Genomic DNA, 14,467 nt, shown 5'->3' on the forward strand with positions numbered 1-14,467 from the left:
ACCCAATTGCAAAAATGTTTTTAAGCCACAAAACTATGCATTTAGGTAAAAAAAAAATAAATTTGCGCACACATATATGGTCCCTAAAGGTGGACAATACCTTTAAAGCCACTATGTTTTTCCTTACATATTGATTGCAGCATGCACAGAGTTAAATGGTGGAGATCAAAGGTTTGTTGTCTCTTTGCTGTTGGAGGGAGATTGAGACTACATTTGGCAGCTGTATTCCTTTTCCCGATTGTATGAACATGGTAATTGTGTTTAGTGTGTTAATAAAATGTACCTGTTCAGTCGCATTGCTGCGCTATCTGGGGACTTGCCCTTTAAGTGTATTAGTAAAGCCTTAAAGGGGGTATTCTCATCTTTGGAACCTCTGCCGTCGCCTCTCCAATCACACGCATGATGGATATGATGGCTAAGGGTAAGTGTCACAGAAGTTGGACCCACATCTATCTGCCATTTAGGGCATATTCTGTGGCCGTGCCATTTGACCTAAGATTGGGATACCCCTTAAAATACCGCCATTATTACCTGCGGCTTAATATTGGCTGCTAAGAGCGTGTCAATCAGTTTGCTGTAGTAGCTGATGCCGGCTTCATTCACATTGCCCAGTGTTCCGTCAGGGAGGATCCGTGGCCAGGAGATAGAAAATCGGTAGTGAGTGACTTTTAGGTTTTTCAGAAGCTCCATATCCTCGTCCATACGGTTGTAGCTGTCGCAGGCCACATCACCATTTTCATCATTGTTGATTCTTCCCAGTGAATGTGTAAACTTGTCCCAGATGCTCAGACCTTTTCCATCAGCTCTCCACGCTCCTTCAGTCTAAGGACCAAAAGAAACATCACTTCCATTTATCATTGCTAAAAGTTTTAAAACTTTCTTATACACTTCAAGTTTCAGTTTCCCAAATCTCTCAATTAACAGAATATGTATAGTTTATGGACATTGACACGTCAGACAGAAAATGTGATCTCTTGCTCTGGTTGCCTATTAAAAGTCAAAGAGCTGTGTATAATAATCCATTTTTCCATAGGGAAATGTAGGAACTGGAACTGACATTAAGGATGAATGTTTTTCTGGTTTCTTCGAGGACCACTTTGTTACCCCTGCATTCACTTCATCGTCAAGTGAGCTACCAAATGCAGAGGGAATTCTTCTGATGAAAAAACTAATCTCAAAACTATTCTTCTCCATTTTGTATTACTGTTATAATAATACTGTAGCAGGAGTTCTCCTTTTTAGGGAAAAAAAAATACAAACTATTTTTCTATACCCTAAAACTGGCCATACACAAGAGCAGAACATTTGACGGACACACAGTTATCTCTCCGAACTCTTTTCAATGGGGAGTCAAAAAAATTGGGTGTTTGCTTATTTTTGAGGGTCCTTCTAATTAATAGGAATTATCCTAAGCGGAAAGCTCCTTTAGTTATGTTAGGCATGTCTAACCTGATAAGCTGCAGATGCCACGCTCCAAGCAAAGTCAGGACGGAACTCTCCGTATAGAAACTCCTCTTCTTTCTGTAACGGGATACCATTGTTGCGTATGACCTCCGAGTAATACATGGCAGATCGTTTCGCAGTGCGGGGACGGTTGGGATTTGTGAAATCCACATGGTGCAGACCAAAACGCACAGTGTGACCCAAAGTCCATTCAAAGTTGTCCATGAGACCCCAAGCTGTGTATCCTTTAAGATTTACTCCGTCTAGACTGTGAGCTGAAAAATGGAAAGATATACGGGACATGTCAGTGCCCCTCTCCAGAAATGCGGCGTACTGTCATGAACAAAATACTTTTACGCATACAGCATGATACATACCTTTCAAAGCCTCGTCAATATAAGTTTTATAGTACAATATTCGTGCCGTATCATCAAAGTCATCTCTATCTGTTGAAACACCATTTTCTGTGATGTATACAGGGACATCACCGTACTCTTCTTTCACCCAGTTGAGCAACCTCCTAAGTCCCCAGGCTACTGGTCTGTGCTGGTCAATGGCTGATGTTGGCCAGTTGACAGAATATTCTTCTGCAATGTCAATATCGGTTTGAAAAGATGGTGGATTGAGCACATTCGTTCTATGCCGAACTATTTTTGAGGCGTAGATGTTTATCGAAAAAACATCAACTGTCCCTTGGATGTAGGTCTTCTCTTCATCTGTAAAAGCAGGAAGTCTGGACAATTGGAGACCTTGTAGCTCACTCTTATTGGCCACTTGCCATTTCATTACCTCTGGGTAGTCACCATTTTTTAATATAGGGTGTCCAAACCATCCCAAAGTAAATTGTAAGTAGCGATCAGCAGCTTCTATGTCGCGTGAATCAGTGTGATCTTTCGGTTCTACCCATTCTGTGTTGAGACTTATTGACATAACACCTCCTTGGTTTTTTCTGTATTTCTCATCATAGGTATGATAAACCCTAGCATGGATTTTGATCAGATTGTGTGCTACCCTGTATGGAGCTGAGCCAGGATCGTTCTTCAGTCCAGGTGGCATATCACCACTCCCATAACCTGCAGTTACTATTGAATGGGGTTGGTTAAAAGTCATCCAGAACTTGACTCTATCTCCAAAAGTCATAAAACAAAAGTCTGCATAGCTGTGAAAAGCATCTAGCACTCTATCATCTTCCCAACCACCCAAGTCTTGGAGAGCCTGGGGGAGATCAAAGTGGTAAAGGGTCACCATGGGTGAGATGTTGCTTGCCAGGAGACCATCAATAAGCCTATTATAATACTTAACACCCTTATCATTGACCGTACCCTGTCCGATTGGAAAAATTCGAGACCATGAGATGGAGAAACGATAACTGGTCACCCCTAGACTTCTTAACATGTACAAGTCTGCATCCAGCTGGAGGTAACTATCACAGGCAATGTCCCCATTTGTGCCATCAGCAATATTATTTCCAGAATGTGTAAATGTGTCCCAGGTGCTTGGTCCTTTTCCGTCAGCATCCCATCCTCCTTCAATCTGATAAGCCGAAGTGGAAACTCCCCATTTAAAATCTTCGGGAACTGTTGAGTAATGGTACATGTCCCTTTCAAAGGCGGTTTGCCCTGAAAATTTTTCCCATACAACTTTTGAAGTTGAAGGAACTTGTGAAGCTGGGAGTTGGGGCAACTTTCTTGAATTTGACCATGTCAAACTTGAAGAACCAAATTTCATTAGCTTTGTTTTTGGAAAGCCATTATTTTCGATGATATTCGAGAATTGATAGGCTGATTCTTTGGGGGTCCTATGTCTGTTTCCATCGTTAAAATTCACAAAATGCAAACCATATCTTTGGTGGTATCCTTGAGGTCCTTCAAATCCGTCGAGCAAGGATCGGACAATATATGAATTTACTGGCACTTTGTCAGTGTTAACAGCTGCAAGGGTATAAAGCAAGCATGGTTAGGATGTTACGTCATTATTACAACTGAACAGGAAGAATAGTATAGTAACTAGTTAGCATGCATCATATATACAAAAACGATTTCATTACCTTTCAGGGCTTCATTGATGTAAGCCGTCAGGTACTCAACCCGAGCTGTGTCATTGAATACCTCTCCAGTGTATGGCGTTGGCATACCATTTCCAGTTATGTATATGGGTAGTCCTCCATTTCCATATTCTTCTTTGACGAAGTTCAGAAGCCTTCTGAGACCCCACGGCACCACATAGAGCCATGAAGATTCGGTGGTTGGCCATGAAGGATCCACATGAGGGGCAAATCCTCCAATATTATCATAACTAGCATCACAACTTAGACTTTCGGAAGCATTGACCAAACGGGAAGTATAGTGGGAGATGCCAAGAAAGTCTGCAGTGCCTTTGATGTAGGCCTTCTCCTCCTCAGTAAATGTGGGCAGTTCTGCCACTGTGGAGTTGCACTGGGTATTTATGTCAAGGACTTGACCCTTAAGGACTTCTGGGTAGTCCCCATTGATAAGAATTGGATGGGCAAACCACCCGATCATGAACTGGAGATATCGCTCAGCAGCGCTCACGTCATCTGGATTATTTTGATCTTTTGGTTCTGCCCAGTCTGAATTCAGAGAGATTCCCACCTGACCTTTCTGAGAGGTCCGATACTTGTCATCGTACACATGCCAGGCCTTAGCGTGAGCTTTCACAATGTTATGTGACACCTATAAGATACAACATAGAAGACTCTATTAGAGAAATACCTTTCTATTCCCGTAACCTCCATGGTGTGACAACAGTCTGCAAGGATCTAATCATTATTGTGAATCTGCAGTTATTTTATTCTGCACGATCCTAGTAACCTGGAGAGATAGCGAGGCACTGTACATCAGCCGGTAATAAATATTTCCATCATCACTCTTCAACTCATAAAACATTAGTGTTATACTCTGTTTATGCAACCAAATGACCTTGCATATTATTTTGCAATTAATTTATTTCTGCAATTTTAATTTTCTCTTTATACCTTGAAGGAGGCATTTCCTGGATCTTTGATCCCAGGTGCATGTTCTCCGGTGCCGTAACCAGCGTAACTAACGACCCAAGGTTCGTGGAACGTTATCCAATGTTGAACTCTATCTCCAAAATTATTGAAGCAGAAATCTGCATATTCCATAAATGCCTCGATGGTGGATTCATCCTGCCAGCCCCCGGACTCCTGCAAAGCTTGGGGTAAATCCCAGTGATATAAAGTTACTATCGGTTTAATATTTTCTTTGATTAACCTGTCGATTAATTTGTTGTAATATTTCACACCGGCGGAGTTGACTTTGGATTTCAGTCCCGTTGGGAATATTCTGGACCACGAGATGGAGAAGTGATAGATCTTAGACTGTAGACCCTTAAGAAGATACAGGTCATAGTCAATCTTATTGTAACTGTCACAGGCCACATTGGCGGTTGCATTGTTATCAGCTTGGCCAGCTTGGCCAAAAACATCCCATATGGATTGTCCTTTATCCCCCTCGGTCCAGCCCCCTTCTACTTTGAAGGCTGAAGATGAAGAGCCCATGAGGAAACCTTCAGGGAATGTATCGTGTAGGAAGACGTCTCTCTCTGCTGGAGTCTGGACGGAAAATTTATCCCATACTGTGGTGAATGCCGAGCGGGATGTTCCTGTGGAATGCTCAAGACTAAAATAGTAGAAAATAAGTTAAGAGGGTTCCCATCAGAAGTGTAAATTATAACATACACTATCATACACAAAATCAAAGTTTGGCAGTTACGGTATGTTCTGTATTCTTAAAGAGAAATTAGCCATTTTGTAATCACTTTGGGTCGCAATTTTGACAAAAGTGACCACACAGACTGCAGACATATTGGCAGCCACCTAGGAATGTATTTCTCATTAACTGATAGGCCTATCCTTCCTTCCATTGATTTCACCATTTATTGAGAAGAGTCGTACGAGTCAATTCATCATCAGAGTACGTATGATCACGTTGACCAGTGCATTGTCATGTTTCGGTTTCTACAATTTCAGAATAACGTGGCTGAAAATATTTTTTTGCACTGACCTTTTTTCATTGGCATTTGACTGCGGCATAAATGGACTGACATCGTAACCTAAGAAATTTTCGCCATAGTCGATGCTTTCTGCAAAAAAACCCCAAAACAAACAAATATGACATCATTTATTCGGTTCCTTTACATTGACGTCCCCATAGACCTACATAGTACACATCCCTTAGGCCACTATCTCTATCACTTATGTTGAAACTTACAGTGATGACTCCTCTGTGCTCTCTCCCTTTGTCCTCTGATCTCTTCTTCGTAGTATGTAGCTTTAATAGATGTGGGGATATCATTTACTCCCAGTGTCTCCCAGCTTCATACATAGGCCGGGATCACACATGCGAGAAACTCAGACGAGTCTCGCATGTTAATACCCGGCACTCGGGAGCGGAGCGTGCGGCCGCATAGCAATACATGCAGCCGCACACTCCCGAGTGCCGGGTATTAACATGCAAGACTCGTCCGAGTTTCTCGCATGTGTGATCCCAGCCATACATGTAGTCCCTGCTCTCCTCCCTATTTTATTTTCCCTTCCTCTTTTGATATGGAATTTTCTGTTTTACTATGAATTTACAGCCTCAGATATTGGAGGTCAGGGAGGTAAATTCTAGATTAATCCTTTTTTTCATGCAAGAAAATCATATTGTTTTTATTGTCTCCTGAGCATTTTATAGTAATAGCAGGAGAACTGCGAAGTCTGATCTGATGGACTTTCCCAACTCTTACTAAGGCCGGTTCTCTTAGGTTACATTCACACGTTGCGTTTTTGATGCGTTTTTTTTCCGTGGGTAAAACCTGCTCTCTTGGCAGTAAAAAAGTAATGCCCAAAAAACAGGTTTTGCTGAGTGTTTGCAGCGTTTTTGGTGATTTTTTTTTTTGCACTGTTTTGTTGAAACGCATGGATTTTTTTTTTACCATCCACTGGGGTATCCGCTGCCTGTAACATGTTCTTTTAACAAAAGAAATAAAGGAATAATTTTTATACCTACCTTTCTGCCTGAGATCGCTGGATATTACTGTGTATTTGACGTTTTGTCATGGTACGTTTGTCTCTTGTGCATGAATGTAGAAAGCGTAGGGCATGTTTTGTTTTTTTTATTATTTATTTCAGATGTATTTTAGAAATGTGGGTGTAAAGTTGTACATATGTACCCCTGTGTATCAATACTACTTACCTTTAAGGAATGTAAAGGCAGAGAGATATTTATTTTCCTCGTTTATGGCGCTGCAGTCATTTAGTGCCAGGCTGAAAACCAACACGTCCAGGCCCCTCTTGATGTTCTGTAATAATAATAAATAATAATAATAATGACGGCAGTTATTTATTATAATACTACAAAGAAAAATATAAAATGGCTAAGGGACATATGAAGAGTGTGATTGAAAAGAAGAATTAACATTGTAGTTATCAAAACCTTGCTCTTGGAGGATAATAGTGGTGAATTATGCTGCCTACACTAAAGATACTGAATGATTACATTATTTGCTACATAGATGAAGTTTGGTTTATTCTTTTTAAAGGGGTTAAAAAAAATGGCATTAATAATGTTATCACAGATTATCCCACTGCTGGATCCTCAGTGATCGGCTTTTAGGGTACCGTTACACTTAGCGACGCTCCAGCGATCCCAACAACGATACGACCTGGTAAGGATCGCTGGTACGTCGCTACATGATCGCTAGTGAGCTGTCAAACAGGCAGATCTACTCAACGACGCAGCACCGATCCGGTGATCCGTATAACGACCTCGGCGGTCGTTGGGACCTTGTCACACAGCAGCTATTCTGACGACTCCCGCCTGCGTCCGTGAGCTCTGCGTTGCCAACGAGGTTGCTCGTCAGCATCAAACACAGTGATGTGCGCTGGTCAGCGGGACGCCGATGGTAAAAAAATGGCCTGGACATTCGAGCATGATCACAGCGGGGGGTGGGGGTCGCCGCTATGTGTCACACGTAGCGAGATCGCTGTTATGTCACAGAATCGGTGACATTCCAGCGATCTCGCTAACGATCTCGTTATGTGAGACGGAGCGTTTATCTTAAGAGGAACCCATCAAATAAGTGTTCTCTTCTGCTGCAGTGCCTCCACAGGTGAAATGATGCATTGTATGCTGCTCATTTAAAGCAATGGGCTATTTGTGTAAAGCCCCCGTTACACACTGCGATATCACTAGCAATATCGCTGTAAAGTCACCGATTTTGTGACGTTGCAGCGATATTGCTAGCGATATCGCTACATGTGATACTTACCTCCGACCGGCTCCCCCGCTGATTATCGCTGGTCGAGCAAGAAGGTCCTGGATCATTTCTCGTCGGGCGCTTCCTGCTGGGCTCCCTGTGGCGCCGACGAGCGACGCGTGGACGCGGGCGGGAGGACGTCAGGATCGCCACGTCTGACAGGTAAGTAGCGACCCCCGACCCCAGCGATGTCGCTAGTGAGATCTGCCTGTGTGGCAGCTCACTAGCGACCACTTAGCGATCCATATCGTTGTCGGGATCGCTGGTGCATCGCTAAGTGTAACGGTACCCTAATGCAGTCATCTGCTGGGTCCTCCAGAGAGAGACGCTCTTTGTAAATACTTTCTGATCAAGGTGATCAATGATGGTTTCACATGGAGGATCTCCTCTAGTAACCCGTGATTCCTCATAGTGAGATATTTGAATGTAGGTTTTCCAAACAGACACCCGATTAAACCTTAAATGTGTGCTGTAACTGTAACGCTCCTTTTGAGATAAAAAAGAAAATATAACAATATGTTTGTAGATCATGATCTTGGACTCCCACAAACCCAAATGTGAGGGTCTCGGTACGTTGTAAATTTCCACAGGTTGTAACATTTTATTGGCTTTTGATTTGGTATTTTGGTAGCCAGTGATTCCGACCCTCTCCACATACCACTATTCTGATCAAAAACGGCAATAATGTTTTTGGCAATCCCAAGTGTATTTTTTATGATTTTCATCCCAGGGGTTTGCAGCTCTTCTGCAGATCAATGTGTTTCTTTGGTCCCAGACTACAAACAAACTCAGATCCTTCAGGAATACTTCCTACTTCTTATTAAGCTTGTAATTGTATGTTAGACCGGGATCACACATGCGAGAAACTCGGACGAGTCTCGCATGTTAATCCGGCACTCGGGAGCGGAGCGTGCGGCTGCATAGAAATACATGGAACCGGACGCTCCTGTCTGAGTGTCGGTGGCAGTGCCGGTTATTAACATGCGAGACTCGTCTGAGTTTCTTGCATGTGTGATCCCGGCCGTAAGAAGTAGCTCAGAGATAGAATGACTGCTGCATCAGACTACACTGGGTTTGTTTGTAGTCTGTTACCATGGAGACACATGGACCTATCTAACAGTCATATGAACAAATACGGAAGATGATGTTTAAATAAGTGTATTTTATCATGATTTTCTTTACTAGGGCAATTTGGGCCCCAATGCAGATCTGTTATTTGGGCCCTTAATTATCAGAAATCATCTAGAGAACTTCTTTATATGGGACTGAGTAAGGTTTTGGGATTCTTCGGGCTATAGGGACCGGGTGAGGCCGTCACTTCTGCGCCCTACATTGTACATACCTTAGTTCCCATTGATCTAAGGAAAAAAGACTTCTGTAGATTCTTCTGAAAAGTGAAGTTTGCTGAAGAAGCAAAGTCAGCTGTGATCTTATTACCTGAATTGCCGTCCACTCTTGCAGCTGATCCGCGTTGCCGCAGTCGTATTTCAAGTTCAGTGCAAGAAAATCAACTGTTTCCTAAAAAATGCAGACTTGGTTAATCTGATGACGCCGTTGTCCTATATGTCTAATGTTATATTTCATGTACAAGGCCATGTATACCCCCTTCCAGCTGTGGACGAGGGCACATTTCACCACATTTTGTTTCTTTCCAAAATTTTTTTGGCTTTTGAGAACGTGTACAAGGATGTCATCTTATATACAACAATGTTTTAAAAAGGGGGTGCCCAAAATCTCCAGTTACATACGGTATTGGGAAGACCCCATGCACTTTAGAATAAATTCAAGTCAGCCATATCTACTAAATTTGGGGGGGACGGAGCCAGTATCTATTGTAATTAGGGGGCATTCTGATTTATCATTGAGAGATGAGTGAGAAGGGTCGGACATGTTGAAATTCACAACCTAATCCTTTCGTTCTCAATCTCAGGGCAGATAAACCTCTGCCAGAGATTCATGGCAGAGACTTACTCCACTCTCAACATTGAAATCATACGCCGCTTTAGCCTAGCGCCCATGATATTAGCCTTAGCTTGCCATCCTGTAATCCTGCTCTGGTCTCATGCACAGAGAATACCTGGAAGATGTATATCTAAAAGGAAACCATATTTACCAGGACTCGAGGGTGTATTGATAGAGAGGTGCTCAGTGCTCCCGATCCCAGAGCAATGGATATCCGTCCACCTGGTGATAAAAGCACAACATTGTGTATCATTGCGTCACGACATTCCCTACCTATTGATCATTATTGCTCTATTATAGTCAGTTGTCAGCGGCTGTAGATATATATTGACAATCATCAATATCAGATCGGTGGAGGTCTGTCACCCGGTGCTCCACTGTTCAGCTGGAATCAGAACAGCAAAGCTCCCCTCACTGTGTAGTGGCCATTTCCAGGCACTGAAGGTCAACTCCTATTGAAGTGAATGTGACCTAATCTGCAGTACCAGAGAACGGCCACTGCACAGTGTGGGGCGCTGTGCTGCTCTGACTCTGTTCATGGTAGGTATCTTATTGAACAAGGTGCTGAAAGGGGCAAACATTGAAAACCATTATTTTCTTCTTAGTATTTTGTCTTTGCTTCTAGGGAAACACTTTATATTGTGCTAATTAAGCTCTGCGGAGTTCATTATCTGTATCAATGTATCAGATGTGTTCATCAATCTTCTTATCACTTTGAAATTAATTCCTTATCTATATAAGATATTGATTTGCACAAACAAGACTTATCTGGGTGCAGAGTTCACAATGTGATTCATTACCCCATGATAAAGAGCATGTCACCCTGCAGATCAGAGACAGCGTCCTGCATGTAATAAGAAAAACGGATCTATATAGAAAATGTAACATGTGAATACAGGGAAACTGCCGAAATCAGAGATTCCTTTAAAGGCCCCGTCACACTAAATGATGCACCAGCGATTCCGACCACGATACGACCCGATCAGGATCGCTGGTGCATCGCTAAATGGTCGCTAGTGAGCTTCCACACAGGCAGATCTCATCAGCGATGCAGCAGAGATACAACGGTCGTTACTTACCTGTCAGACGCGGCGATGATGCATCCATGCGTCGCTCATCGGCGCCAGCAGGAAGCGCCCGACAAGAAACGGCCCAGGACGTTCTCGCGTGATCAGCGATAACCAGCGGGGGAGCCGGTCGGAGGTAAGTATCACACATAGCGATATTGCTAGCAATATCGCTGCTGCGTCACAAAATCGGTGACGCTTTAGGCCCCGTCACACTAAGCGATATCGCTAGCAATATAGCTAAAGTGTCACCGATTTTGTGACGCAGCAGCGATATTGCTAGCTATATCGCTATGTGTGATACTTACCTCCGACCGGCTCCCCCGTTTCTTGTCGGCCGCTTCCTGCTGGCGCCGACGAGCGACGCGTGGAAGTGGGCGGGAGGACGTCTTCATCGCCACGTCTGACAGGTAAGTAAGACCGCTGCCGGGGCCGGCCCGAACGTATAGGCGAACTAGGCGGCCGCCTAGGGCGCCGACCCAAAGGGGGCGCCAGAGAAAAAATAGAAAAAATTATAAAAAATCTTTTCAAAAGGCAAAAAGTTTTAGGGATGGAAAGAAAAGTGTACATATTTAAGGGCAAATATGACGCAAGAGAGGTTGGTTGGGTTGGCAACAATTTCGATAGAATCTGAAGTTGCTAAACAAATTAATCTCGGTGACTTAGTGTCATCCTTATCAAAAAAAAAAGGCAAGGAAACAAAAATTTTAATTACCTATGGTCGTTTTTGTTTTGTGTTATTGATTACTTTGTATATATTTGTCCTATACAACTTCTCAGAAGATTAAAGAGTTAGGAGAGAGTTAATTAATCATTGTTGTTGTGGTTTATTTTGCTCCTAAATTTATATCCCAAGTTTTCATCTACTGCCAAGAATAGTAGGGGCGCAACAAAATAGTTTCGCCTAGGGCGCCGTAATCTCTCGGGCCGGCCCTGACCGCTGCTGCGTCACTACATCGCTAGTGAGATCTGCCTGTTTGGCAGCTCACTAGCGACCATTTAGCGATGCACCAGCTATCCTGACCGGGTCATATCGCTGTCGGAATCGCTGGTACATCGCTAAATTTAACGGGGCCTTTAGTCTGTAGAGAAATTGTCTAAAGGGGTTGTCCCGGCGCCTACAGAATAGGTCATCAATAACAGATTAGTGAGAATCCAACACCTGGATCCCCCGCTATTCACCTGTTATTTGCTCTGGCATGCAAACATAGGGGGCAGTATTGTATATTCTTGTACATAGGAGCAGTATTATAGTAGTTATATTCTTGTATATAGAGGCAGTATTATAGTAGTTATATTCTTGTACATAGGGGCAGTATTATAGTAGTTATATTCTTGTATATAGGGGCAGTATTATAGTAGTTATATTCTTGTACATAGGGGCAGTATTATAGTAGTTATATTCTTGTACATAGGGGCAGTATTATAGTAGTTATATTCTTGTACATAGGAGCAGTATTATTGTAGTTATATTCTTGTACATAGGCGGCAGTATTATAGTAGTTATATTCTTGTACATAGGCGGCAGTATTATAGTAGTTATATCCTTGTACATAGGGGCAGTATTATAGTAGTTATATTCTTGTACATAGGCGGCAGTATTATAGTAGCTATATTCTTGTACATAGGTGGCAGTATTATAGTAGTTATATTCCTGTGCAGAGGGGGCAGTATTATAGTAGTTATATTCTTGTACATAGGGGGCAGTATTATAGTAGTCATATTATTGTACATAGTAGCAGTATTATAGTAGTTATATTCTTTTACATAGGGACAGTATTATAGTAGTTATATTCTTTTACATAGGGACAGTATTATAGTAGTTATATTCTTGTACATAGGGGCAGTATTATAGTAGTTATATTCTTGTACATAGGGGCAGTATTATAGTAGTTATATTCTTGTACATAGGGGCAGTATTATAGTAGTTATATTCCTGTACATAGGGGGCAGTATTATAGTAGTTATATTCTTGTACATAGGAGCAGTATTATAGTAGTTATATTCTTGTACATAGGTGCAGTATTATAGTAGTTATATTCTTGTACATAGGGGCAGTATTATAGTAGTTATATTCTTGTACATAGGAGGCAGTATTATAGTAGTTATATTCTTGTACATAGGAGCAGTATTATAGTAGTTATATTCTTGTACATAGGAGCAGTATTATAGTAGTTATATTCTTGTACATAGGGGCAGTATTATAGTAGTTATATTCTTGTACATAGGGGGCAGTATTATAGTAGTTATATTCTTGCTTTATATTATCCTGTATTGTAAACTTCCAATCATTAATGTCTTATCTTTACAATAATATGAATTATTAGCTAAGTTGTACAAATTTTAGATTTACTGATTATATTGTATTAATCATGAAATTCCAGTATTCAATCATTTTACATCTTCCTTTAATAATTTACCTCCCGCAGAATATTTCTGGCGATACACTGTGCTCATTTTCTCATGGGCGTCCAGCAGATTCTGAAGAAAGGTCCCATCAGTTACATCTGCAGGAACATCAAACGTTATCCAGGTACGGACCAAATCCCTGAATGAATGGAATGCAAATTCAGCATGTTCTGTATAGACATCAATGGGGCTCTTGCCAGTCTGGGTGCCTCCTGCAGAAAGTCTGCTGCCATGTAAGATCACAATTGGTTTAATGTTTGCTCCATTCAGTTCCTGCAGAAGGGTCCTGTAACACTGCAGCTGCCCCCCATTCCTCTCCAGGGCATTGTTCTTGATAGATGCAAAGTTTGTGGCTAGCTGGACCTTGTAGTGTGTGACGCCATACTTCTGTAGAGTGGGAATTTGGTTTTTCAAGGTATTAAACACCCTATCATTACACCTAAATTCTCCTTCTGGCTCCACTTCATTAAGTGCTCCATCCTTGTTGCTCTGCAAAGGGCCAGCGAGGGCTATGAAGTCTCCAAGAACTGCACTGTTGAGCCCATGGTACATGGATGAGAGGAGAACCAGGAGGACCCCTCCCCAGGCTGGCGCCATTCTGGTCTCTGTATCCCCAAATGTACCGGTTGAGTCATTTATACATGGTTAAAGGCCATAAAATAGTCGCTTGACTTCTTATCTGCTGCGCTGATAAAGACATTGCACAGAGATAATTAGCAGCAGGTGCACATGGCGCCATTGCTCGTAGATCTAGAAACAGAGTCACTAATAGAGATTTCAAGCAAATCTAAAAGTTTAAGAAAAAATTCTGCTGCGTGTCACTTCTGTTTGTGCTGACAAACACATAGGTGAAGGTCTTGTCTTTTCACTATTCCTCTCTTTACCCCTTGTACATGCACTTCCACTTCTTCTGCTCGTGCATGACTTCCTTCTCAACGTCAAGAATGGACATTATTCTTACAGTTACCTTCGTCCCCTCCAGATACCTCTGGCACCGACTTATCTTCCCCAGAGTACAAAAGTACATTGCAAGAAACGACTTTCACGTGAATGACATTAGTAAAGGGTTACGGCCCCCATACACATTATTGTTTGACGGTCCTGCAAATATCGGTGAGCTCGGCCAACAGTCTAATGTGTATAGGGGGTCTCCAGACTCTCCCCTGAAAGTTGATATTGGGGTCATTAAGAATTTAAGATGTGCAATTTTGGGACTTTCAATCCTTTTGTTCTCGGTGAGATAAGCCACCGCCATAGATGTCTGGCAGCTGCTTTCTCCTGTGTACGAGAGAGCTTGATATTAT

The 14,467-nt window shown here is 42.2% G+C and overlaps 1 protein-coding gene across 1 annotated transcript in view; it reads right to left on the minus strand.

Annotated features, from left to right (window-relative positions):
• The window catches only part of LOC141049280 (lactase/phlorizin hydrolase-like), a 31,428-nt gene extending 17,644 nt beyond the window's left edge, over window positions 1-13,784 (minus strand). Inside the window, exons 1-10 of the mRNA XM_073545554.1 lie at window positions 13,175-13,784; window positions 9,839-9,909; window positions 9,163-9,243; window positions 6,663-6,768; window positions 5,490-5,568; window positions 4,439-5,105; window positions 3,491-4,136; window positions 1,821-3,374; window positions 1,450-1,718; window positions 532-822 (exon numbers count right to left, since the gene is read on the minus strand). Coding sequence (XP_073401655.1) covers window positions 532-822; window positions 1,450-1,718; window positions 1,821-3,374; window positions 3,491-4,136; window positions 4,439-5,105; window positions 5,490-5,568; window positions 6,663-6,768; window positions 9,163-9,243; window positions 9,839-9,909; window positions 13,175-13,760 — 4,350 coding nt within the window. The 5' untranslated portion in view covers window positions 13,761-13,784. The remainder of the gene's footprint in view (window positions 1-531; window positions 823-1,449; window positions 1,719-1,820; window positions 3,375-3,490; window positions 4,137-4,438; window positions 5,106-5,489; window positions 5,569-6,662; window positions 6,769-9,162; window positions 9,244-9,838; window positions 9,910-13,174) is intronic.
• Between the last annotated feature and the right edge of the window lie 683 nt (window positions 13,785-14,467).

The sequence above is a fragment of the Dendrobates tinctorius genome, unplaced genomic scaffold (assembly GCF_039654945.1).
Source record: "Dendrobates tinctorius isolate UK_male_01 unplaced genomic scaffold, ASM3965494v1 ptg000143l, whole genome shotgun sequence".
Lineage (NCBI taxonomy): Eukaryota > Metazoa > Chordata > Amphibia > Anura > Dendrobatidae > Dendrobates > Dendrobates tinctorius.